The 26,627-nt window shown below is 58.4% G+C and overlaps 2 protein-coding genes across 2 annotated transcripts; both read right to left on the bottom strand.

Moving 5' to 3' along the window:
- Window positions 1-1,141: 1,141 nt before the first annotated feature.
- On the bottom strand, window positions 1,142-17,437 carry SF1 (splicing factor 1). Its single transcript, XM_083881275.1, has 13 exons — window positions 17,026-17,437; window positions 15,439-15,564; window positions 12,618-12,693; window positions 10,368-10,520; window positions 10,186-10,275; window positions 9,426-9,609; window positions 7,788-7,903; window positions 7,601-7,708; window positions 7,004-7,178; window positions 5,721-5,967; window positions 4,275-4,334; window positions 3,279-3,428; window positions 1,142-2,214 (listed from the first exon to the last, which is right to left on the bottom strand). The coding sequence occupies exons 1-13, from the start codon at window positions 17,429-17,431 to the stop codon at window positions 1,847-1,849; spliced, it is 2,259 nt and encodes a 752-aa protein (XP_083737401.1). The 5' UTR covers window positions 17,432-17,437; the 3' UTR covers window positions 1,142-1,846.
- Window positions 17,438-18,979: 1,542 nt separating this feature from the next.
- Window positions 18,980-25,256, bottom strand: MEN1 (menin 1; the record flags this gene model as incomplete). The annotated part of the gene is made up of 9 exons (XM_083881276.1): window positions 18,980-19,898; window positions 21,114-21,278; window positions 21,672-21,786; window positions 22,435-22,571; window positions 22,677-22,764; window positions 22,837-22,877; window positions 23,306-23,434; window positions 24,040-24,248; window positions 24,815-25,256. 9 exons carry the CDS (start codon window positions 25,254-25,256, stop codon window positions 19,419-19,421), a joined length of 1,806 nt encoding a protein of 601 aa, XP_083737402.1. The 3' UTR covers window positions 18,980-19,418.
- Between the last annotated feature and the right edge of the window lie 1,371 nt (window positions 25,257-26,627).

Here is a 26,627-nt window from a genome sequence, read left to right as displayed (position 1 = left end):
CCGGTTTCACCCCGGGGGGGGGGGGGGGATGGGGGGGGAGGGGACACGGCGAAACCCGAGCCCGGATTTGGGGAGGGGGAGGGGGGTCACACACACACACAGGACACAGGAAATGAGGGGGGGGCCCAACGGGGGTCCCGCTCCTTTATTCATACACAAAAAAAGCGCGGAATTGGGGGGGGGGGGAGGGGGGAGTGGGGAGGGGGCTCTACAAGGGGGATATTTTTATTTTTGGGGAGGGGGAGGTGGCCCAGAACAAAGAGGGGGGGGGGGGACACAGGAGAGGGGGACCCCCAGATTTTTATTTTTTTTTTTTTTTTTGGGGAGGGGGCTCAGGTTTGTGTTGCTGCACCCCCCACCTTATAGACCCCCCCCTTTCCCCCCCCCCCACACGCCCCCTCCTCAATTCAGATATGGGGATTTTTATTTTTTTGGGGGGGGGGGGGGGTAAACCAGTTCACAAGGTGGTCCCGAGGGGGGTTTTTTTTGGGGGTCCCATGGGCGGGGGGGCACCCCCAAAATCCATCAGTTTATTGGGGGGGGGGGCGCCCCCTTGTGGAACAGCCCATGGGGGAAGACAAGGGGGGGGAGGGGAGGGGTCCCTACAATGGACCAGCCCATTTGGGGGGGGGGGGTCCCTACAATGGACCAGCCCATTTGGGGGGGGGTCCCCACAATGGACCAGCCCATTTGGGGGGGGGGTCCCCACAATGGATCAATCTGGGGTGGGTGAGGGGGGGGCTCCCTGTAATATTTTGGGGATGGGGGAGGGTCCCCAAAATCCATCAGTCCTTGAGGGGAGGGGGCTCCTTTTGGGGAGGGGGAGCTCCTTATGATGGATCAGTCCTCAAATGGGGGGGGGGGGAAATGCCCTGAAATATTTGAGGGGGGGTCCCCATAATGAATCAGTCTTTCAATGGGGGGTCCCCTGATGGTATTTTTGAGGGGGGGTCCCCTGATGGGGTTTTTTTTTGAGGGGGGGTCCCCATAATGAATCAGTTCTTAAAGAGGGGAATCACCTGGTGGGTTGTTTTTTTTTTTGAGGGGGGGTCTCCACAATAAATCAGTCCTTGAAGGGGATTGCCCTGGTGTTTTTTGAGGGGGGGTCCCCACAATAAATCAGTTTGGGGGTGGGGGGGGATCCCTTGATGGTATTTTTGAGGGGGGGTCCTCCTGATGCTCTTTTTTGAAGGGGGGTCCTCATAATGAATAAATCCTCAAAGGGGGGTCCCCCAATGGTATTTTTTTTTGAGGGGGGGTCCCCAGGATCCCTCGATGGTATTTTTGAGGGTGGAGGACCCCCAATGCTATTTTTTTGAGGGTGGGGACCCCCAATATTATTTTTTTTGAGGGGCATAAGACCCCCAATATTATTTTTTTTTTTTTGAGGCAGGGACCCCTCAATGTTATTTTTTTGAAGGCATAAGACCCCCAATGGTTTTTTCTTGAAGCGAGGACCCCCCAATTCTATTTTTTTTGAGACAGAAGACCCCCAACACTATTTTTTTGAGGGCAGGGACCCCCCAATTCTATTTTTTTTTGAAGCGAGGACCTCCCAATGCTATTTTTTTTGAGATGGAAGACCCCCCAATGTTATTTTTTTGAGGGTGGGGACCCCCAATGCTATTTCTTCTGAGGATGGGGACCCCCAATGTTATTTTTATGAGACAGAAGATCCCCCAATTCTATTTTTTTGAGGACGGGGACCCTCAATGCTATTTTTTTTGAAGGCAAGGACCCCCAATTCTATTTTTTTTCAGACAGAAGACCCCCAATTCCATTGTTTTTTTTTTGAGGGGGGGTCCCCGCAGCAGCACGACCCGACTCTCCCTCCCCCTCCCCTGTCTCAGTTCTGGGGGGGCGGCGGGGGCGGCGCGGGGGGCATGCCGAAGGGGGGCAGGGCCGGGACCCCCATGCCCATCATGGTGACAAAGTTAGAAGGGTCCATGGGGGGGGGCGGCGGGGGCGGGGGGGGCGCGTACATCAGACCCCCGGAGCCAGGAGGGGGCGGGGGGGGCGGGGGGGCCCCGGGGGGCAGCGGGGGTTGGACCCCGGGGGGCAAAGGCACCATGGAGGGGCTGCCGGGCAGGGGGGGGGGCGGGGGGCCCCCCGAAGAAGCCGCAGCCCCCCCCGCCCCCGCCGCAGCCCCCCCCCCCGCCTGCTGCTGCCAGGGGGGGAGGGACGCGCTGCCAGCGCTCGTGGTGGTCGTCGTATCTGGGGAGGAAGGGGTTAATTAGTGCTGGGGGGGTTAAATTGGGGAGGGGGGAGTAAAGGGGTAAAGGGGGAGAGGGACCCCATTTCGTGTAATTACAACCAGGAGTTAATTGGGGAGGGAGACCCCTTTCCATGTAATTAAAAGCGGGGGTTAATTGGGGAGGGGGGAGTAAAGGGGACCCCATTCCATGTAATTAAAAGCGGGGGTTAATTGGGGAGGGGGGAGTTAAGGGGACCCCATTCCATGTAATTAAAGCAGGGGTTAATTGGGGAGGGGGGAGTTAAGGGGATCCCATTCCATGTAATTAAAAGCGGGGGTTAATTGGGGAGGGGGGAGTTAAGGGGACCCCATTCCATGTAATTAAAGCAGGGGTTAATTGGGGAGGGGGGAGTTAAGGGGACCCCATTCCATGTAATTAAAGCAGGGGTTAATTGGGGAGGGGGGAGTTAAGGGGACCCCATTCCATGTAATTAAAGCAGGGGTTAATTGGGGAGGGGGGAGTTAAGGGGACCCCATTCCATGTAATTAAAGCAGGGGTTAATTGGGGAGGGGGATCCATTCCGTGTAATTAGAAGTGGGAGTTAATGACCCCAAAATCCCACAAAATAACCCCAAAATCCCATAAAAATAACCCAAACCCCCCACAAAATAACCCCAAAATCCCACAAAACAACCTTAAAATTACCCCAAACCCCACGAAAATCACCCCAAAATCCCATGAAAATAACCCCAAAATCCCACAAACCAACCCCCAAATGACCCAAACCCCATGAAAACAACCCCAAAATCACTCCAAATCCCCACAAAATAACCCCAAGATCCCCATAAATAACCCCCAAATCACCCAAACCCATGAAAATAACCCCAAAACCCCACAAAATAACCCCAAAACGACCCAAACCCCCACAAAATAACCCCAAAATCCCATGAAAATAACCCCAAAATGACCCAAAATCCCATATAAAAACCCCAAAATCCCACATAAAAACCCCAAACCCACAAAACAACCCCCAAACCCCACAAAACGACCCCAAATAAGCCCCCGAAAGGCCCCCAGACTCACTTTGCTGCCAGGGCAAGGGGGTGCTGCTGCTGCTGGGGGGCGGCGGCGGCTGCTGCTGCCAGGGGGGGAGGGGCCCGGAGGGGGGGGGCGGCTGCCCACCGGGCGGGGGGGGCGGCGGGGGCAGCATACCCAGCGGTGGAGGCATCATACCTGGGGGGCAGGGGGGGAGATGGGGGTCAGGGGGGGTTTGGAGGGGTTTGACAGGGTTATTGTATAGGGGAGGGGGGATTTGGGGGAGTTTTGAGGGGGTTTTGGGGGGTCAGGAGGGGTTTGAGGGGGGTTTGGGGGGGGTCTGACAGGGTTATTGTATTGGGGAGGGGGATTTGGGGGGGTCAGGGAGAAATTGGGGGGAGTCTGGGGGGGTCAGGGAGAGGGGTTTTGTGTTGGGGAGGGGGGATTTGGGGGGGTTCGGGGGAAATTTGGGGGGGTTTGGGGGAAATCGGGGGGTCAGTGACAGAGTTATTGTACTGGGGAGGGGGGATTTGGGGGGGTTAGGGAGAAATTGGGGGGGTTTGGAGGGGTCAGGGGGGTTTGGGGGGGTCAGGGAGAGCGGTTTTGTGTTGGGGAGGGGGGATTTGGGGGGTTTGGGGGGGATTTAGGGGGGGTCAGGAGGGGTTTGAGGGGGTTTGATAGAGTTATTGTATTGGGGAGGGGGAATTTGGGGGGATTTAGGGGGGGTCAGGGGGGGTTTGGGGGGGTCTGACAGAGTTATTGTATTGGGGAGGGGGATTTGGGGGGATTTAGGGGAGGTCAGGGGGGGTTTGGGGGGGTCTGACAGAGTTATTGTATTGGGGAGGGGGATTTGGGGGGCTCAGGGGGGTTTGGGGTGTGTCAGGATGGTCCGGGAGAGGAATTTTGTATTGGGGAGGGGGAAATCGGGGGGCTCAAAAGGGTTTGGGGGTCCCAAGACACCAATAACACCAACATTACACTATTGGGGGGGGGGAATCTGGGGTCAGAGAGGAGTTTTAGGGTTTTTTTGGGGAGGGGTCTCACCTTTTCCCTGGTGCAGGCGATAGACCCCAGAGCCCACCGGCGCATTTCCCAGGTACTGATCTTGAGGGAATGAGAGACCGTGGCCTTAGGGATGGGGGGGACCCCCTCCCACCCCCCAAAAACACAGCCCACCCCCCAAAAAACAAACCCCCACCCCCCAAAAACACAGCCCACCCCCCAAAAAACAAACCCCCAGCCCCAAAAATAAACCCCCAGCCCCAAAAATCCCCTTCCCCTCTCCAGATTCACATCCAAAATCATTGCTTGGGAAAATAAATGTTAAATTTCTCCTTTTTTAAACCCCAAATTTTCAGTTTCCCCCCCCCAGATCAAAATCTCACCCCCAAAATCTTCCCCTCTCACCCCAAAATTTTTCTTAGTTTGATGTTAAAGATGAATAAAAGTGGATAAAGCCTCAATTTTCAACCCAAAAATCCCTTGAACGACCCCCAAAATCCCCCCAAATCTCTCCACTTACAGGAGGGCCCAACTTCACCCTTTTTTACTCCCCAAAAAAACCCTTTTTCACCCCCAAAAAACCCCTTTGTTTCACTCCAAAAAACCCCCTTATTCACCCCCCAAAAAAACCTCTTTTTCACCTCCAAAAAAACATTTTCCACCCCCCAAAAAATCTTTTTCACCCCCCAAAAAAAACCTTTTTCACCCCCCAAGACCCCTTTTTTTCCACCCACAAAAAACCTTTTTCACCCCAAAAAAATCCCTTTTTTCACCCTCCAAAAAAAACTCTTTTTCACCTCCCAAAAAACCTTTTTCACCTCCCAAAAAACCTTTTTCCCTCTAAAAAAAAACCCTTTTCACCTTCAAAAAAACCCCTTTTCCACCCTCCAAAAAAAAACCTTTTTCACCTCCCAAAAAACCCTTTTTCACTCCCCAAAAAACCCTTTTTCACCCCAAAAAAATCCCTTTTTTCACCCCCCAAAAAAAACTGTTTTTCACCTCACAAAAAACCTTTTTCCCTCTAAAAAAAAACCCTTTTCACCTTCAAAAAAAACCCCATTTTTCCCCCCCAAATCCCCCTTTTCCCCCCTTTTCCCCCCGTGCAGGATTGTCTGTACCCATGTGGTGGGGTCCTGGGTGCCCCAAGAAAAACCCCTTTTTTCACCCCCAAAACCCCTTTTTTCACCCCCCCAAAACACCCTTTTTTAACCTCCTAAAAATCCCCTTTTTTTACCCCAAAAAAGCTTTTTACCCCCCCTAAAAAAAACCTTTTTCACCCCCAAAAAACCCATCTTTATTCACCTCCCAAAAAAACCCATTTTCACTCACAAAAAAACCCATTTTCACCCCTCAAAAAAACCCTTTCTCCCCCCCAAAAAAACCCCCCATTTTTCACCCCAAAAAACTCCATTTTTCACCCCAAAAAACCCCCTTTTTCCCCCCAAAATCCCCTTTTTTCCCCCCGTCCCCGTGCAGGATCGTCCGTACCCATGTGGTGGGGTCCCGGGTGCCCCGGGGGGTGCGGCCCCCCGCCCATGGGGGGATGGTGGGGCTGCATCCACGGGGGGGGCCCGTTTGGGGTGTGCTGCAGGGGGTGTCCCCCGTGCCCCCCGCCCCCCATGCCCGCCATGGGGTGGGGGAAGCTGTGGGGACCCCCGGGACCCCCCGGCCCCCCGTGCAGCCCGTGGTAGGGACGGTTCTCCGAGGGCGCCGAGCTCATCCAGGGGGGGCGGCTCTGGGGGGGAAAAGGGGGTTAGGGGGGGTTTGGGGGGGCTCAGGGGGGGTTTGGGGGGGTTCAGGGAGGTTTTAGGGGGGATTAGGGGGGGTTTTGGGGGGTTACAGGACTTTTTGGGGGTATTTGGGGGGTCACAGAGTTCAGGGTGTTTAAAGGGTTGTGAGAGCTCATCCGGGGGGGGCGGCTCTGGGGGGGAATAAAGGGGGTTAGGGGGGGTTTGGGGGGTTAGGGGGTGTTTTGGGGTGTCAGGAGGGTTTTGGGGGTGTTTGGGGGGTCACAGAGTTCAGGGTATTTAAGGGGTTGTGAGAGCTCATCCAGGCAGGGGGAAATAAAGGGGGTTAGGGGGTGTTTTTTGGGGGGGCTTCAGGGGGGTTTGGGGAGGTTCAGGGGGGTTTTGGGGGGGTTAGGGGGTGTTTTGGGGTGTCAGGAGGGTTTTGGGGGTGTTTGGGGGGTCACAGAGTTCAGGGTGTTTAAAGGGTTGTGAGAGCTCATCCGGGGGGGGGTGGCTCTGGGGGGGAAAAAGGGGGTTAGGGGAGGTTTTGGGGGGGGTTGGAGGGTGTCAGGGGGGTTTTGGGGAGGTTCAGGGGTGTTTTTGGGGGGTCAGGGGGTGTTTTGGGGGGGTTCACAGGGGTTTGGGGGGGATCACAGAAGTTTGGAGGGTGTCACCAGGGTTTGGGGGGGGTCACAGAGATCACACCTGATCAGATGCCAGGTAAGGAGTTGGTTTTTGGGAGGGGTTTCAGGGGTAGGTGTGGGGATTCTGGGGGCTCACAGGGATGTTTTTGGGGGGTCACTCACCAGGGAGGGGGCTGTCCCCATATCTCACAAGGGGCTGTTTTTTTGGGGTGGGGTTTCAGGGGTAGGTGTGGGAATTCTGGGGGCTCACAGGGATGTTTTTAGGGGGTCACTCACCGGGGAAGGGGCTGTTCCCACACCCAATCAGATGCCAGGTAAGGAGTTGGTTTTTTGGGGACAGGTTCAGGGGTAGGTGTGAGGACTCTGGGGGCTCACAGGGACGTTTTTGGGGGTCACTCACCGGCGGGGGCTGCCCCCCAGCCTGGCTGGCCGCACGGTGGCTGCTGGACAAGGGGCTGTTGTTGTGGGCAGCGTTGGAGCTGACGGACACCGGGGCCTCCCCCAGCTCGGCCATCAGGGACAGGTACTCCTTGTCCATCCTCGCCTTGTCCTGGGCTGACTGAGGGTCCCCAGGCCTGCCAGGGGTGGGATGGTGAGACCCCAAATCCCCCCCAGCACGACCCTGGGGAGAGGGGTGGGTCCCTAGGAAAAGCTCTGGGGGATTTCAGAGGAGATTTAAAGGTGGTTGGTGAGTTTTTAAGGGTGTTTGTTTTGGTTTGGGGAAATCTCAGAGAGACTGGGAATATCCTAAAGTGGTTTTGAGGACTTGGTGAAATCCCAGGGAAGTTTAGGGAGGATTTTGAGGGGTCTGGGAAGATCTCAGAGCTGATTCTGCAAATCTCAAAGCTTGGGAAGAGTTGATGCCTCAGAGATTTGAGGAGCATTTGGAGGGAGGATCTCAGCCAGAGATCTCAAGTAGTTGCCAGGATCTCAGGAGGATCTGCTGTGTTTTTGGGAGGTATTTAGGGACTCTGGGGGTTAATTTTGGGGGGCTCACCTGGCGAACTTGCAGTCGGAGGCGATGTGCCCGGCCCCGCCGCACTTGGTGCACACCGTGGTGTTGGTGATGCTGCGAGTCTCGGTGCTCTGCCACGGCCTCAGGATCCTGTGAGGACCACGAGGGTTATTCAGAGACTCAAAAAGGAATAATTTTAATTTAATTAAAGGGCTGGGACCCCTGTGACCTGTTGTCATCCTCCCGCAGGGTCCCGTTGAGCCGCGCCAGCTCCCGCAGCTGCATCTTGCGCAGGTCGTTCTGGTCCTCGGGGGTCTCGATGCCCTGCTTCAGGATGTTCCTGATCTGGGGGGGCACAGGGAGTGTCAAACAGAGGGGGCTACACCTCCAAACCCCCCCTAAACCCCTTCAGGGCCAGCCCCCAACCCCTTCAGGGCCAGCCCCCTAAACCCCTTCAGGGCCAGCCCCCTAAACCCCTTCAGGGCCAGCCCCCAACCCCTTTAGGGCCAGCCCCCAACCCCTTTAGGAACAGCCCCCAACCCCTCTAGGGCCAGCCCCCTAAACCCCTTTAGGAACAGCCCCCAACCCCTCTAGGGCCAGCCCCCTAAACCCCTTCAGGGCCAGCCCCCAACCCCTTTTAGGGCCAGCCCCCAACCCCTTTAGGAACAGCCCCCAACCCCTTTAGGAACAGCCCCCGACCCCTTCAGGGCCAGCCCCCAACCCCTTTAGGAACAGCCCCCAACCCCTTTAGGGCCAGCCCCCAACCCCTTTAGGGCCAGCCCCCAACCCCTATAGGAACAGCCCCCGACCCCTTCAGGGCCAGCCCCCTAAACCCCTTCAGGGCCAGCCCCCCTAAACCCCTTTAGGGCCAGCCCCCCTAAACCCCTTCAGGGCCAGCCCCCAACCCCTTCAGGGCCAGCCCCCAACCCCTTTAGGGCCAGCCCCCGACCCCTTCAGGGCCAGCCCCCGACCCCTTTAGGGTCAGCCCCCAACCCCTCCAGGGCCAGCCCCCAACCCCTTTAGGACCAGCCCCCTAAACCCCTTCAGGGCCAGCCCCCAACCCCTCCAGGGCCAGCCCCCCTAAACCCCTTCAGGGCCAGCCCCCTAAACCCCTTCAGGGCCAGCCCCCAACCCCTTCAGGGCCAGCCCCCAACCCCTTTAGGGCCAGCCCCCGACCCCTTCAGGGCCAGCCCCCGACCCCTTTAGGGTCAGCCCCCAACCCCTCCAGGGCCAGCCCCCAACCCCTTTAGGACCAGCCCCCTAAACCCCTTCAGGGCCAGCCCCCAACCCCTCCAGGGCCAGCCCCCCTAAACCCCTTCAGGGCCAGCCCCCAACCCCTTCAGGGCCAGCCCCCCTAAACCCCTTCAGGGCCAGCCCCCCTAAACCCCTTCAGGGCCAGCCCCCAACCCCTTCAGGGCCAGCCCCCAACCCCTTCAGGGCCAGCCCCCCTAAACCCCTTCAGGGCCAGCCCCCCTAAACCCCTTCAGGGCCAGCCCCCAACCCCTTCAGGGCCAGCCCCCAACCCCTTTAGGGCCAGCCCCCCTAAACCCCTCTAGGGCCAGCCCCCTAAACCCCTTTAGGGCCAGCCCCCCTAAACCCCTTCAGGGCCAGCCCCCAACCCCTTTAGGGCCAGCCCCCAACCCCTTCAGGGCCAGCCCCCAACCCCTTCAGGGCCAGCCCCCTAAACCCCTTTAGGGCCAGCCCCCAACCCCTTCAGGGCCAGCCCCCCTAAACCCCTTTAGGGCCAGCCCCCAACCCCTTCAGGGCCAGCCCCCAACCCCTTCAGGGCCAGCCCCCTAAACCCCTTCAGGGCCAGCCCCCAACCCCTTTAGGAACAGCCCCCAACCCCTCCAGGGCCGGCCCCCACCTGCTCCACGGCTTTCTTGACGTTCTCCATGGTGTTGGCGGTGACGAGGGCGTGGAGGGGCTCGTCCTCCCCCGGCAGCATCTGCCCGTCCTTGCGGCCCACCTTGCCCTCCTTCACCGAGCCCTTGCCCCTGATCATGATCTTGGCGTTGCACTCCTTCTCGATGTTCTTCAGCGTGTTCCCCCTGGAGAGCCACAGGGGTCAGAGCTCACAGGGAGCCTGTTTGTCCCTCCTTTATCTTTGCCGTGGGTTGGGATTTTGGTGTTTTCTGTGTTTTGCTGGGGAATTTTGGGGGGATTCTACACCCCAAATTAGGGGGGGTGGACCCCACAGGGATCCCACTTGGCTCATCAGAAACTCAGGCTCATTATTGCCTCAATGTATCATTAAAATCAAAATTAAAATCAAAATCCCAACACCAAATCAAAAACCTCTATTAAATCCTCTTCCCTAAAAAACCTTCAAAAAAAATTATACTCAACAACCAAATAAATCTATAATTAATTAATTAATTAGCCCATCTTTAAAACGCCACAAACAAAACTACAATTCTAAACAACACTGAAACAAAACACTTAAAATCCTTATCGCATAATCCAATTATAAACTGTGTTAATTAGTGGGGGGGGGATAACCCAGGCAATGGGGTCACCCACCCCAGGACCCAGCAGGAGCTCCCCACACTCCTGGGGTGAAGCTGAGGGGGTCCCCCTGAGCCCCCCAACCCTTCCAGCCCCCCAAAGGATCTGGGGGTTCCCACCTGGGCCCGATGAGGAGCCCCACAAAGTTGATCTCGGGGTACTCGTCCTGCGGGATCATCACCTTGTCGCTCACCCGCGTCGCCGGCGGCCTGGAAAAAAAAAATCAAAAAAAATTGGATTTAAACCCCCAAACTGGGTGGAATCAACCCCAAAATCTGCGTGGGGAGGGGTCTGTGCTCACTTGTAGTCAGCTGGGGGTTTGAAGTCGGGGTTCAGGGCCACCATCTCGGTGATGAGGTTGTGCCTCTCCTCCTCCAGCTTCTTGCGCGTGCGGAACTCGCGCGTGTTCAGGCGCTTGCCCTCGCTGTTGTAGATGGGCTCCGGGGAGGGGGACCTGCTCCGGGGGGTTGGGGGGTCACTGGGGAGCCCCCAGACCCCTCAGGAGGGGGCTGTGCCCCCCCAAAAACCCCCTCAACCCTCCCAGCCCCCGGGTGTGGGGGGGTCTTCCCTCCCCTCGCTGTTGGGGGATGTGGAGGGGTGGGGAGGGGTCGGGACCCCTTTGGGGGGTTTGTACCCCCCAGAATCCCCCTCCCCAAACCACCACAAGCCTCCCCCCCATGGCCACGCTGTGCCACTGCCCCCTCCCACCCCCAGGAGGGGATAATTGGGGGGGGGAGCATTAATTAGTGCCCCAATTAAGGCCAGCAGAGCACGGCCCTCCCCCTCCCCAAACCTTTCCTTGCTCAGGGTTTGGCCCCTTTTTTTGTCCCCGGTTTTGTTGTTTCTCCCTGGCTTTGCCCCCGTTCCTGCTCCTTTATTTTTGTTATTTTTTTCTCCCTGTTTGTGCCCAGTTCTCCCCAGTTTTTTTGCCCAATTTCCCGTTTTCTAGGAGGAAAAGGTCCCTGTCTGTCTGGGGGGGCCACGTGGCTTTGGCAGCCCCGGAGGGAAGAGTCAAAGTCGCTTGAGCTGAGCCGTGTCGGGGGGGTGAGAAAATCAGATTATGATTAAAAATCAGAATTATCAGCGAGGAAGGAAAAATAATAATAAAAAAATAAAAAAATAATAATAATAATAAAAAAAAAAAGAGTCAGAATCGCTCAGGTTTGGTTAAATTATTCAGCCCCTTGGCTCCCCCTCCCCACCCTCAAAATAGCGGAATTTTTTTGGCAGCGGCTGCAAGAAGGGAAGAGATTAAGGCGGGATCCTCTCCAAAAACAGCCGGCGCGGGCCACAGTCGAACCTGCCCCCGCTTTGGGGGGAGAAAAAGCCACTTTTCGGGGTTGGCAGCAGCCGGGTCCTCGGTGGAACTGCGACGTCACTGTCCCCGCTCGTGATTAATCGTTAATTCATTAATTAATTCATTAAGTGATTAAATCTCCCCGCAAACCCGCAAACCCAGCGCTAACGACGCCGCGGAGGGGGAGCGGCCTCGGCCCGGGGCGCTGCAGGAGCAAGGCTGGGTTAGCTCAGGGGGGGCTGTGCCCCCCTCCAAACCTGGGAGACCCCCAAAACCTGGGGCTGGGAACGGGGGTGGGGAGGGGGTGTGACCCCCCAAAACCTGGGGGGGTGGAGGGTGGCCCCCTCCCCTCGATACTGGGACGTGGAGGGACCCCCGAAACATGAGGGACCCCCAAAAGGTGAATGAGGGACCCCCAAAATGTGAATGAGGGACCCCCAAAAGGTAAAGGAGGGACCCCTGAAGGGTGAGGGACCCCCAAAAGGTGAGTGAGGGATCCCCAAAGGGTGAGGGACCCCCAAAGGGTGAGGGACCCCCAAAAGGTGAGGGACCCCCAAAAGATGAGTGAGGGACCCCTGAAGGGTGAGGGACCCCCAAAAGGTGAATGAGGGACCCCCAAAAGGTGAATGAGGGACCCCCAAAAGGTGAGGGATCCCTGAGGACACAGGGACCCCCCCCCCCGGGGTTGGGGACCCCCCCCACAGAACTGGGGACCCCTCCAAGGTTTGGGGGCCCTGAGGGGTTGAGGAGCCCCCAGCCCACTGTGGGTTGGAGGGACCCCCGCCCTGCCCTGCCACAGAAAAATGGGGCTAAAACAGGTGGGAAAGGTGAAAAGAGGGGGGAATTTGGAACTTTGAAGGGGCAAAAGCATTTTAATCCTCCCCCAGAGCCGAATTGGGGGGGAAAAGGGGGGGAAAAGGGGGTGCAGGGGGGTCAGAGCCTCATTAAACCCCCAGAACTCATTAAACCCCCACTGTGGGGTCATTAATTCCCAACTAACGAGGCCCAGGCTGGGCTCAGCGGGGTGCACCCCCAAATTTAGGTAAAAAAAACACCCCAAAATCCAGAAAAGGAAAAAAAAAGAAGAGCCTGAATTAACAATTTAACACCCCCAAATCCATCTAAAAAAAAGGATGAAAATATCAAGGAGGGGGGTCCCAGCCTGGAGTGAGGAGGGGGCACTCCCAGGGGGGGCTGCCCAGGTTTTGGGGGGCCCAGGGGGGGCCCGGGGGGGCAGGGGGGGGAGGTCCCGACCTGTCCTCGGGGTTAGGGGGGATGCCCAGGTCTCCCGTGCGCAGTTTGCGGGTCAGGTCTTCGATCTGCAGTTGAACTGGAAGGAACCCGGTCCCGGAGAGGTGAGAGAGACACAGTTATAAAACACCCACATTTGACCCTCCCTCCAAAAAAAAAATAAATTAATTATAAATTAAAAAATATACATTCCTCCCTTTAAAATTATCCTGCCCAAAATTTGGTTTTTGACCAGGTTAAAACTTCATTTTTTTTATTAATTTTATATATTTTTATTTTTTTTCTCTACCTACACCGGCTCCATGGCACCAAAACCAGGCATTAATTGCCCTAAAAACCAAATGGTTACGGTGAGAAAAAGCAGGTGTTGTTATACCTAAAATTGACATTATTAGCAGAAAAAAAAATACACTTTCTTAGTGATATAACAGCAAGTTATTGTCTCCCCCTCCCCACCAAAAAAAAACCACATTGTTATCCCCCAAAAAAAATGCGTTGTTACCAAAAATAAACAGGTTATCACAAAAGAAAAAAAATCACATCGTTATCAAAAAAATATTATCACAGGATTACCCAAAAAAAATAAAAAAAAGCACATTACCAAAGCTCCTCTTATGGAAAATCTACAGATAATTATCATAAAATCAGACATTATTTCCTAAAATAAAAGATTATCGGTCGAAAGAAAGACATTATTTCCTAAAATACCACACTGTCACCTAAAATGTGAGATTGTTGCTACAGAAGGTGAATGTTATTACCTAAAACAACCAGAGTTTTATCTAAAACCACCACAATTTTAATTTTAAAACGAGAGATTGTTCCTAAAATAATAAACATTGCCTGAAATAACCACGTTATTACTCAAAACACAAATGAGTGTTGCTAAAAAAAGCAACTGTTATTACCTAGAACGGGAGATGTAATTAAACACGGTCATTATTAACCTAAAGCACCTGATTATTATTAAAAATAAAGGTTATCAGGAGAACATTTGTTATTTTAAAACGCACAATAACACCTAAAAATAGGTTATTACCAAAAAAAAAAAAAAAAAATAAAGGTGGTTAACCAAGACGTTGTTGCGTTAAAATGATACATTTTTCCCCCTAAACTCAACAAATTATTGCCCAAAATTGCAATTTTTGGTTTAATTAACTTTGGTTTAATTAACGCTCCCAGGGGGGTTCTGACCCCAAACCAGGGGGGCTCTGACCCCAAATTTAATCCCAAATTTAATCCAAAATTTTGGGGGCAGGACTGATGTCACCACGGGGGTTTTAATCCCAAATTAATCCCAAATTTAATCCCAAATTCTGGGGTTTAACCCCAGAATCTCAAGGAGGTTCTGACCCCAAACCCTGGGGGTTCTGACCCCAAATCCCAGGAGGATTTTAACCCAAAATCCTGTAGATTCAGACCCCAAAATTCCTTTTTTTCCTCTAAAACCAGGTGTGCCCCTGCTCACACCTCAGCCTGGGGCATTGGGTGAAGAAACCTGACTCAAAATCCCTCATTTCTGAGCCCAAACCCCTCATTTCTGACCCCAAACTCCTCCTTCCTGAGCTCAAACCTCGGGGGGGAGCTCTGACCCCAAATCCCAGGGCGATTTTAACCCCAAAACCTGTAGTTTCAAACCCCAAAATTCCATTTTTTTCCCCTAAAACCGTTACCGGTGTGGGCGTGCCCCTGCTCACGCCTCAGCCTGGGGCATTGGGTGAAAAAACCTGACCCAAATCTCTCATTTCTGACCCCAAACTCCTCATTCCTGACCCCAAACTCCTCCTTCCTGAGCTCAAACCCCGGAGGGGTTCTGACCCCAAATCCCAGGAGGATTTTAACCCAAAAACCTGTAGATTCAGACCCCAAAATCCTGATTTTCCCCCTAAAACCATTAACGGTGTGCTCACACCTCAGCCTGGGTCATCGGGTGAAGAAACCTGACCCCAAACTCCTCATTTCTGACCCCAAACCCCTCATTTCTTACCCCAAACTCCTCATTTCTGACCCCAAATCTCTCATTCCTGAGCTCAAACCCCGGAGAGGTTCTGACCCCAAATCCCAGGGCGATTTTAACCCCAAAACCTGTAGTTTCAAACCCCAAAATTCCATTTTTTTTCCCCTAAAACCGTTACCAATGTAGGTGTGCCCCTGCTCACACCTCAGCCTGGGGGCTTTGGGTAAAGAACTCTGACCCCAAACTCCTCATTTCTGACCCCAAACTCCTCATTTCTGACCCCAAACTCCTCGTTCCTGAGCTCAAACTCCTCATTCCTGACCTCAAACCCCTGGGAGGGCTCTGACCCCAAATCCCAGGAGGATTTTAACCCAAAATCCTGTAGATTGAGCCCCCAAAAGCGGCTGTTTTTGCCCCCCGAGGCGTTACCGATGTAGGTGTGTCCCTGCTCACACCTCAGCCTGGGGCATTGGGTGAAGAAACCTGACCCCAAACTCCTCATTTCTGACCCCAAACTCCTCATTTCTGAGCTCAAACCCCAGGGGGGTTCTGACCCCAAATCCCAGGAGGATTTTAACCCAAAAACCTGTAGATTCAGATCCCAAAATTCCATTTTTTTTTCCCCTAAAACCGTTACCGGTGTGGGTGTGCCCCTGCTCACACCTCAGCCTGGGGGCTTTGGGTAAAGAACTCTGACCCCAAACTCCTCATTTCTGACCCCAAACCCCTCATTTCTGACCCCAAACCCCTCATTTCTGACCTCAAACCCCAGAGGGGGCTCTGACCCCAAATCCCAAGGTGATTTTAACCCAAAATCCTGTATATCGAGCCCCCAAAAGCGGCTGTTTTTGCCCCCCGAGGCGTTACCGATGTAGGCGCGCTCCTGCTCCCGCGTCAGCCCGGGCGGGATCACCGTGGGCATCCCCGGGATCACCGTCTTCTGCTCCAGAGAGTCCTGGTTCCAGCGGCTGCGCTTCCTCTTCCGCGGGAAATCTGACCCGGGGGGGAAAAAACACCGAGATTTGGGCAAATCCGGCAGCGCCGGCCTTTTCCTCAAGGGGGAAAGGGACGGGGAAGGGGTTTGGGGGGGTTTGGGGGGGTTTGGGGGGATTTGGGGGGTCTTTGGGGGGATTTGGGGGGTCTCGATGGGGATTTGGGGGGTCTCGATGGGGATTTGGGGGGTCTCGATGGGGATTTGGGGGTCTTTGGAGGGGTTTGGGGGGTCTTTGGGGGGATTTGGGGGGTCTCAATGTGGATTTGGGGGGTCTCGAGGGGGATTTGGGGGGTCCCGATGGGGATTTGGGGGGTCCCGATGGGGATTTGGGGGGTCTTTGGGGGGATTTGGGGGGTCCCGATGGGGATTTGGGGGGTCTTTGGGGGGATTTGGGGGGTCCCGATGGGGATTTGGGGGGTCTCTGGGGGGATTTGGGGGGTCTCGATGGGGATTTGGGGGGTCTCTGGGGGGATTTGGGGGGTCCCGAGGGGGATTTGGGGGGTCCCGATGGGGATTTGGAGGGTCTCTGGGGGGATTTGGGGGGTCTCGAGGGGGATTTGGGGGGTCTCGAGGTGGATTTGGGGGGTCTTTGGGGGGATTTGGGGGGTCCCGATGGGGATTTGGAGGGTCTCTGGGGGGATTTGGGGGGTCTTTGGGGGGATTTGGGGGGTCATAAGGGAGTTTTGTCCCCCAAAGTGGGGAAATGAGGGGGTTGTTGTTGTTCAGAGGGGATTTGGGGGTGGTTTTTGGGAAAGTTTTGTCTCTCCTGGGAGGGGTTTTGGGGTCCCACGTTCTAAGGGCTCCCCCCGGGCTTCATTTGGGCCTCGCAGGTCCGGACTTGTGTCCCGAGGGGGAAAAGGGGAGCGGAGACGGCGGGACCCCCCCGAGCCCAGGGACCCCCAAACCGGGGGGGATCAGAGACCCCCAAACCGGGGGGGATCAGTGCCCAGGGACCCCCAAACCGAGGGGGATCAGAGACCCCCAAACCAGGGGGGAGCAGAGACCTTAAAAACCGGGGGGGGGGGGGGTGGGTAAAACCCAGGGACCCCCAAACCAGGGGGGTACAACCCAGGACTCCCCAAACCGGGGGGAATCAGACCCCAGAGACCACCAAACCAAGGGGTTACAACCCCGGGACTCTCCAAACCAGGGGGGATCAGAGCCCAGGGACCCCCAAACTGGGGGGTTACAACCCCGGGACTCTCCAAACCAGGGGGGATCAGAGCCCAGGGACCCCCAAACTGGGGGGTTACAACCCGGGGACTCCCCAAACCACGGGGTTACAACCCGAGGATTATAAAACCGAAGGTTTTAAAGTCCCGAATACCCCCAGAGTTGGGGGATTATAACCCAGGAACACCCCCCAGACCCTCCCCAAGGCTCCGCTTCCTCCTGGGGGTCCCCAAATCCTCCCCCACCCCCCAAACCCCGTATCCCCCCCCATATCCCACATCCCGTACCTGCCCTCCGCGGCTTGTGCGCGGCTCCCGCCCGTCCTCCCGCCTCTCCCGGGGCTTGGCCCGCGCCCCCCGCGCCCTCCTCGGGCCGCGGCTGCTGCGGGGCCCCCGCGGGCTGGGGGGGAGCGGCGGGAGCGGCCGGCGGAGCCCCCGCGGGGGCGGCGGGCGGGTCATGGCCGGGCGGCGGCGAAGGGAAGCGGAATTGCCCGTAGGGAGCGGCGGGAGGCGGCTGAGGGGCCGCGGGGCCTCCCGGGGGCTGCGGGGCCGCGGGGCCGCCCGGAGCCTGCGAAGGCGGAGGAGGCGGCGGAGGCGGCTGAGCCGGCGGTTGAGGCTGCGGAGGCGGCGGAGGAGGAGGCGGAGGTGGAGGAGGAGGCGGCAGCGCCGCGAAAGGGAAAGCGGCGGCGGCCATGGGGGCGCGGGGGGCGGCGGGGCCGGGAGCGGGGCCGGGCTGGGCCGCGCTCGCCCCGGTCGCCATAGAACGGCCCCCGCGCGGCCTTCGCGAACCTTCCACGCCGCCGCGCCGCGCGCGCCGCGCCGATTCGCCAGAACGCCCGTCAATCAACGACAGAACACGCTGCGATTGGCTTAAGGAGCTGTTAGTCAGTGTGACGGCAACAGGGATTGGTCAGCGGGCGGAAGGGAAGGCGGGAGTGAGCGCTGAGGCGCTGGCGGCGGGGATTGGCTGGCGGGGGCGTCGCTCAGGGGGAGCGCGGGGAAGGGGGGGGCCAAAACGGCGAGCGGTGATTGGAGGGCGCGGCGGAGGGCGGGACCCGCTGCGGGGGCTCCGCCGCCATTGGAAGAACCACGCTCCTCCCCGCGCCCCCGGACGGGGACGGCGGGAGACCCCGTGCCGGGCGAGAGTGACGTTCGCAGCAGACTTTGGCCGGGCGGAGCTGATTGGCTGCACCCGCTGTCACTCAGAGGAGACGCGCGCTGATTGGTGCAGGCGGAGGTGGAGGGCGGGTGGGAGACCGGCCCGCCAAAACCTCTCGCGAAGCATCGCGGGAATTCGCCCGCGCGCGGAGCATCATGGGAGCCGCCCCCTCAGCCGGGCCCGTCCCCCCCAAACTCGTTAAAAAACCAGAACGAGGCGCTCGGTGAAACTATTAACAATTTATTATCAATTATTTAATCGCCCCTCCCCTCATCCCGGCCCTTAACCCCCCCCGGGTTCTCTTTTTCCCTCCCCCAAATCCGGGACCCCCCAAAGTCCGTTCTGGGGGGTCCCAAAGGCCTCAAAACTGAATTAATCCCCCAAAATCCTCTCCCTGAGCCCCTCCCGCTCTTCAAACCCTTGTTTAAAACCCCTGAGCCCCCAAATCCAACCTCCCCCTCCCCAAAATCTTCCATCCCCGGCCCATTGTGCCCCCCCCAGTCCCAATTCCTCCATTCCCATTTTGGGGAGAATTATTTTCCTGGAAAACCTGTTAGAGAAAATGTTGGGGTGGCTGCACACAGGGCGGGGATTTTGGGATTTTTTGGGGATCCCTATGAACCTTTCCGGGATTTCTTCAGGAAGGGCAGGATGGGAACTGCATCTCTCAGGGATTTTTGGTGTCCTTAAATGGTTTGGAAAAACCCCAGATGATTTTTTTCTGGAGCCTTTTGAGAAAAGGGCTGGGACGGCTCCACCCAGGACAACTCCAGGCTGGAATTTTGGGATTTTTTGGGTACCCCTACGACCCTTTCCGGGCTCTCTTTAGGAAGGGCAGGTGAGATTGAGTCTGACTGAGATTTTTGGGATTTCTGGCTGCTTTGGGACCCTTCTTGTGCTCTGTTGAGAAAGGGTTGGGGCAGCTCCACCCAGGACAACTCCAGGCTGGGACTTTGGGATTTTTTGGGGATCCCTATGAACTTTTCTGGGATTTTTTTCAGGAAGGACATGGTGAGCACTGCATCTCTCAGGGATTTTTGGGATTTCTGACTGGTTTGGGACCCTTCTTGTGGTCTGTTGAGAAAGGGGAAGATGCAACTGCACCCGGGACAGCTCCAGGCCAGAATTTTGGGTTTTTTGGGGATCCCTATGAATTTTTTTGGGCTCTCCTGAGGAAGGACATGGTGGGCACAGCATCTCTCAGAGATTTTTGGTGTCACTAAATGGTTTGGAGAAACCCCAGAATTTTTTTTTTTTTTTGGAGTCCTTTAAGAAAATGGCTGGGACGGCTCCACCCGGGCCAACCCCAGTCTGTAATTCCGGTATTTTTCTCTCCCCTAGGAGCCTTTCCGGGGTCTCTTTAGGAAGGACATGGTGGGCACAGCATCTCCCAGGGAATTTTGGTGTCACTAAATGGTTTGGGGGAGCCCCAGATGATTTTTTCTGGAGCCTTTTAAGAAAAGGGAAGGTGCAGCTCCACCCGGGCCAACCCCAGTCTGTAACTCCGGTATTTTTTTCTCCCCTAGGAGCCTTTCCGGGGTCTCTTGAGGAAGGGCAGGGGGTAGGCCCCAGGAGGGGCGCGGGGCCGGCGCGGCTGCACCTGTGACTGCGCCGTGAGCTGCAGTTTGATGGCGCTGGAGTTGACCTTGGCCGCCCGCAGCAGCTCCTTCATCCCGCGCATCTTCTGCGAGCGGAACCGCAGCACCGGCCCCGAGGGGGGAACGGGGGGCGCGGGGGGCGGCGCGGGGGGCTGGGGGGCTGCGGGAGGGGGTGGAGGAGGAGGGGGTGGAGGAGGAGCGGGGGGAGGTTGGGGGGTCTCCTCGGGGCGGGGGGCGCGGGGAGGGGGGCGGCGCTCGCCGGGTTTTTTGGGGGTGGGCGGCTCCTCGGGTTTGGATTCGCGGCGGGGGCCGCGGCGGCGGCAATCGCGGGGGTCTTCGGGACCCCCCGGCTCTGCCTCGGGAGGGGAGGGGTCCTCGGAGAGCAGGGTCACCTGCTGCCGAACCTGGGGGGACATTTGGGGTCGTCAGGGGGGCACAGAGGGGTTTTGGGAACCCTAAAGGAGGTTTGGGGGAGTCCAGACCCCACTCAGGACCCCCCAAATCCACAGGGATGCCCCAAAAAAACATATGGGGGACCCCAGAACCTGCTCAGGATGGTCTGAGGAGGACTCAGGGACCCCAGACCCCACTCAGGATCCCCTAAATCTCCAGGGATGTGCTAAAAAGGAGATGGGTGACCCCAGACCCCACTCGGGACCCCCCAGATCTGCCTCGGGAGGGGAGGGGTCCTCGGAGAGCAGGGTCACCTGCTGCCGAACCTGGGGGGACATTGTGGGGGCACACAGAGGGTCGTGAGGGGGTCCCAGAGGTTTTTTGGGGACCCTAAGGGAGGTTTGGGGGAGTCCCAGAGGTTTTTTGGGGACCCTAAAGGAGATTTGAGATCCAGAGCACACTCAGGACCACCCAAATCCACAGGGATGCCCCAAAAAGGGACCCCAGAACCTGCTCAGGATGTTCTGAGGAAGACTTGGGGACCCCAAAACCCCCAAATCTTTGGGGATGTCCCAAAGAGGAGCCCCCAGAACCCACTCAGGATCCTCCAAATCCCCAGGGGTGTGCCAAAAAGGAGATGGGGGACCCCAGACCACATTCAGGACCCCCCAAACCCACAGGAATACCCCAAGGAGTCCATGAGGGACCTCAGACCCCACTCAGGACCCCTTAAATCTCAAGGGATACCCCAAAAAACAGATGGGGGACCCCCAAACCCACTCAGGATCCTCCAAGGATGACACAGGGACCCCGGACCCCACTCAGGATCCCCCAAATCCCCAGGGATGCCCCAAAAAGGAGATAGGTGACCCCTGACCCTACTCAGGACCCCTCCCCTGACCATCAAAGTGACCAAAGACCCGGATAGGGAATGGGAGGGGTTCCCCTGCCCCCAGAACCCCCCCAAAACCCCCCCAAAACCCCCCAAAATCCTCACCTGGCCTTCAAATCGACCCAGGGAGGGGCTCCCCTACCCCCAAACCCCCCCAAAAACCCCCCAAATCCTCACCTGGCCATCGAATCGACCCAGGGAGAGGTTCCCCTGCCCCCAGAACCCCCCCAAAACCCCCCCAAAACCCCCCAAAATCCTCACCTGGCCTTCAAATCGACCCAGGGAGGGGCTCCCCTACCCCCAAACCCCCCCCCAAAGCCCCCCAAATCCTCACCTGGCCATCGAACCGGCCCAGGGACTGCACGAGGAAGGTGGCCCAGCCCACGTGCAGGACGGGCGTGGGGCTCCCCTCCTCCCACCTGCAGATCCCGTCGTAGAATCTCAACAGGTGAGCGAAACACTCGGGGTCCTGCAGGGCTGGGAGACCCCCGGGGGCCCCCTGAGGACCCCCAGAGTCAGAGGGAGGTTTGGGACACCCTCACCCCAATATTTGGGGAGTTTTGGGGGGGGTTTTGTCAGTGGGGACCCCCAAATTCACACCCCTCCAGGTGTCAGCAGGTGAGTGAAGGGCTGGGAGACCCCCTGAGGACCCCCAAAATTAAGAGGGGAACCCCCAAAGGTTTGGGGCAACCCCATAAATGGGGGTAGGGGACCCTCACCCCAATATTTTGGGGTTTTTGCCAGTGGGGACCCCCAAATTCAGACCCCTCCAGGTGTGGGGGAACCCCAAAATTCCCCCCACCATGGGCAGGACTCACCCCTTAATGTCCCCCACCCCAGGCAGGGCTCCCCCCACCCCAAAGACCGCCCTCCCCAAATTTGGGGGTCCCACCTCAGCCCCCGGGGGGGGCTCGGCCGCCGCCTCCTTCAGCAGGTTGGGGATGACGTCGTTGGCCACGTCGAAGAATTCCTTGTAAATCTCCTCGTCCTCACGGCAGTAATTGTAACTGGGGAGGGGGCACGGGGGGCTTGGGGGGCTGCTGGACCCCAAAACCCCCCGAGTGACCCCAAGACCCCCCTTAGTGACCCCAAAACTCCCCTTAATGACCCCAACACCCCCCTGAGTGACCCCAAAACTCCCCTTAATGACCCCAAAATCACCCTAATGACCCCAAAACTCCCCTTAATGATCCTAAAATCCCCCTTAATGACCCCAAAACTGCTCCAAACCCCCCTTTATGACCCCAAACCCCTCTGAGGACCCCAAACATCCCTCTGGGAACCCCAAAACCTCAAAATAAACCCCAAGCCCTCAAAATAACCCCAAAATTCCTCTAAATGACCCCAAACCCCCCAGCCAACCTGGTGGTGTAGAGCTACCACCACCTGCTGGACCCCAAAATCCCACCTGAGTGACCCCCAAACTGCCCCAAACCCCCCTGAATAACCCCAAAACCCCTTTGGGGGGACCCCAAACATCTTTCTGGGAGCCCCAAAACCTCAAAATGATCCCCAAAACCCCTCTGAATGACCCCAAAACGAGCCCAAATCCCCACAGTAGGAAGGAGCTCCCCACACCACACCCCCAGGGGAAGGAGCAGGACCCCACAGGTAACCCCAGGACCCCCCCAGGACCCCCCGAGCCCCCCACTCACTCCTGGATGACGGTGGCCGTGTCAGCCCAGGCCTGCAGCGCCTCCTTGACGTTCTTGTTGCGGCAGTGGAAGCCGGCCAGGTACAGGTAGGGGTAGATGTGCTCGTTGTTGTAGTAGGTACGGGCAGAGTGGATGCCCTGGGGGCGCCAGGGAGGGGTCAGGACACACCTGGGCTCACCTGGACACACCTGAGCTCACCTGGCCACGCCCCCGAGTCACTAAAACACTCCTCCTATCGTTACCTGGTGGTACAAGGTGAGGGGGTCGGGTCTGCCCGGGGTGGGCTCCAGCTCCTCCAGGTCAGCCAGGTTCCCCAGGGCCATGGGGTACCTGTGGGGCAGGTGTGGGGGGTCACAGGGCAGCTTTGGGGCAGCCCCAGGGTGGGTCAGGGGTGTCTCTCACCTGTCCAGGTGGCCCATGTCGTAGAGCAGCCACAGCAGGCGCTGCGGGGGGAGGAGGGAGAGATGGGGGGTGTCTCTTACCTGCTCCACACCTGTACAACACCTGTCCCACACCTGCCCCACAGCTGTCCCAGCCCCACCCCTCACCTGTCCCACACCTGTACAACACCTCCACAACACCTGTCCCACACCTGCACACCTGTCCCACACCTGTGCCACACCTGTACAACACCTCTACAACACCTGTCCCAGCCCCACCCCTCACCTGCACCACACCTGTCCCACAGCTGCCCCTCACCTGTCCCAGCCCTGCCCCACACCTGCACACCTGTCCCACCCCACACCTGTCCCTCACCTGCCCCTCACCTGTCCCAGCCCCGCCCCACACCTGTCCCGCCCCTCACCTGCCCCAGCCCCGCCCCTCAGCTGTCCCACACCTGCCCCACACCTGCCCCACACCTGTCCCTCACCTGCTGCAGCTGCAGCAGCTCCAGGCTGTCGGTGTGGCCGTCGATGGAGGGGTTGATGGCGCACACCATGAAGGCCACCTCCATGTGCCGCGTGCAGCGCAGGTACGAGCCCTTCAGGTACAGCCAGCTCTGCCACGGGGGACACGGGACAGGGGACAGGTGACACAGGGGACATGGGGACACCAGGGACAGGTCCACCTGTGGCCCCTGCCCAGGTACAGCTCTGGGGATGTCCCCATGACCCCCCCCATGGTCCCCACCATCCACATGACCCCTCCCATGTCCCCATGTCCTTTTGACCCCTCCCACATCCCCACTGTCCCCATGATCCCTCCCCTGTCCCCAACTGTCCCCATGTCCCCACCATCCCCATGTCCCCATGACCCCACCCATGTCCCTTTGGCCCCTCCCATGTCCCCACTGTCACCATGACCCCTCCCATGTCCCCATGTCCCTGTGAACCCTCCCATGTCCCTTTGACCTCTCTCATGTCCCCACTGTCCCCACGACCCCTCCTATGGTCCCCACCATCCCTCTGACCCCTCCTATGGTCCCCACTGTCCCCATGTCCCCTCCCATGTCCCCAACTGTCCCTTTGACCCCTCACATGTCCCCATGACCCCTCCCATGTCCCCAACTGTCCCCATGACCCCTCACATGTCCCCAGCTGTCCCCACTGTCCCCATGTCCCCTCCCATGTCCCCATTGTCCCCGCTGTCCCCATGTCCCCGTACCCTCTCGGCCACCCCGGCCTGCACGGGCTGTCCCCTCCTGTCCTCGTTGCCCTTCCCGTGCCAGGTGACCTCGGCGGTTTGGGACCCTCCGGCCCCAAAGGCCACCCAGGCGTGGTCCTCGCTCAGGGCCAGGTGCACGTCGGGCAGCCCCAGCACCTGGCAGGCGCCCACCACGGCGAAGGCCACGCCTGAGCTGTCCAGCTTCGTACCTGGGGGGACGGGGGGGGGGGCTTAGAGACCCCAAAAACCCCCCAAAAACCCCCCAAAACCCCCCCATGGCCACGCCTGAGCTGTCCAGCTTCGTACCTGGGGGGACAGGGGGGGCTTAGAGACCCCAAAAACCCCCAAAAACCCCCCAAAACCCCCCCATGGCCACGCCTGAGCTGTCCAGCTTTGTACCTGGGGGGACAGGGGGGCTTAGAGACCCCAAAACCCCCCTATGGCCACCCCTGAGCTGTCCAGTTTCGTACCTGGGGGACAGGGGGGGCTCAGAAACCCCAAAAACCCCCAAAAAACCCCAAAAACCCCCCTATGGCCACCCCTGAGCTGTCCCCAAGGGAAGGGACACAGGGGGGCTCAGAGACCCCCAAAAAAACCCAAAAAACCCCCAAAAAATAATAAAAAAAAACCCCATGCCCACCCCTGAGCTGCCCCCAAGAGAAGAAACACAACAACAACAAAACTAAACAAAGACACACAACACCCCCCCAACCCTTGAACCACCTCAAACCCCCCCAAAAAAACCCCCCAAACCCCCCAAAACCCCCCTCCTCACCCGTAATAAAACTAAAGAGCGACTGGATGTGAGCCCTGTCCTTAAAGTAAGATCGGCTGAGGCTGTTCCAGATGACATCGGACACTTTCCTGACCAGCTCCCGCGAGGAGAGCCCGTCGGGCCGGGGGTACAGGGACAGATCCACGGCCCCCCGGATCTGGGCCGTGAACCGGGCGTAGAGAGCGGCCACGATGGACAGCTCGGCCACGGGGAAGTACAGCCGGGTCTGGGGGTCCGGCCCAGGCCGCGATTCGAAGGTGAGCCCCGGGACGTTGGTGGGGAGGACGCGGTTGACGGCCAGGAAATGCTCCACGAAGCCCAAAACCAGAGAGAGCAGAACCAGGTCGGGCTCGGGCTGGCGGAGCTCGGCCTCGAAGAGACGGACCACGGCGGCCACGGAGCGCAGGGGGAACAGGGCCTTCTGCCACGGCTTCAGCCCCATCGCGGGGGGCTCAGGGGGCTGGGGAGGGGATTGGGGGAGGTGTGGGGGGGTGAGGAGTGGGGAGGGGGATTGGGGGAGTTGTGGGGAGGGGGATTGGGGGAGGTGTGGGGGATGAGGAGGGGGGAGGGGGATTGGGGGGGTTTGTTGGGGGATAGGAGTGGGGAGGGGGATTGGGGGGCTTGGGGGGCTGGAGTGGGGAGGGGGATTGGGGAGAGGTGTGGGGAGGGGGCTCGGGGGGCTGCGGTGGGGAGGGGGATTGGGGGGCTGGAGTGGGGAGGGGGATTGGGGGGCTGGAGTGGGGAGGGGGATTGGGGGGGTTGTGGGGGGCAGGAGTGGGGAGGGGGATTGGGGGGCTGGAGTGGGGAGGGGGATTGGGGGGCTGGAGTGGGGAGGGGGATTGGGGGAGGTGTGGGGGGGGCTGGGGGTGGGAGGAGTGGGCGTGGGAAGGAAAAGGGGATGGGGTTTAAATCCGAATTTCCCCCCCGGATTTCAGCTCCAAAATCCTCCCAATTTCAGCTCCAAATTCTTCCAATTTCAGCCCCAAATTCCCCCCAATTTCAGCTCCAAATTCCCTCGGATTTCAGGTCCAAATTCTCTCAGATTTCAGCTCCAAATCCCCCCCGATTTCAGCCCCATGGTGGGGAAATAGAGCGGGTCCCAGGGGGAAATGGGGAGGGGCTTTAGGGGGGATTCACAGGGGGAAAGGCGGGGTTATAGGGGGGGTTCACAGGGGGAAATGGGGAATTTTGGGGGGGTCCCAGGGGAAATGGGGAGGGGATTTAGGGGGAGTTCACAGGGGGAAATGGGGGGTTATGGGGAGGAGGATTTAGGGGGGATTCACAGGGGGAAATGGGGGGTCCCAAGGGAAATGGGGAGGGGATTTAGGGGGAGTTCACAGGGGGAAATGGGGGGTTATGGGGAGGAGGATTTAGGGGGGATTCACAGGGGGAAAGGGGGGGGTCCCAAGGGAAATGGGGAGGGGGATTTAGGGGGGGATTCACAGGGGGAAATGGGGGGTTATGGGGAGGGGGATTTAGGGGGGATTCACAGGGGGAAATGGGGGGGTCCCAGGGACAGAGCGAGGCGGGGAGACAGAACAGCAGCCTCTGCGAGGGGAAATTACGGGTTGGGGGTCCTGAGGGGGCACAGGAACAGGGGCACGGGGGGGTTACAGCGCCTCAAGGCCTGCGCCGCCCTGAGGGGGGATTGAGGGGAACCGCCCCCCCCCTTCCCGGAACCCCCCAAACCGCGGAACCCCGGGGGCCGTTCACCGGTGCCGGTGCCCACGCCGGGCCCGCAGACCCTCCCTGGGGGCCGGGAGCCGTCCCGGAACCGTCCCGGAGCCCCCCGGGCCCGTCCTGGGCCCGTCCT

Source organism: Zosterops lateralis (assembly GCF_965231275.1).
Source record: "Zosterops lateralis genome assembly, chromosome: 33".
Lineage (NCBI taxonomy): Eukaryota > Metazoa > Chordata > Aves > Passeriformes > Zosteropidae > Zosterops > Zosterops lateralis.
Note: the sequence above shows the minus strand (reverse complement) of the source record. Positions and strands in the feature narration are given on the sequence as shown.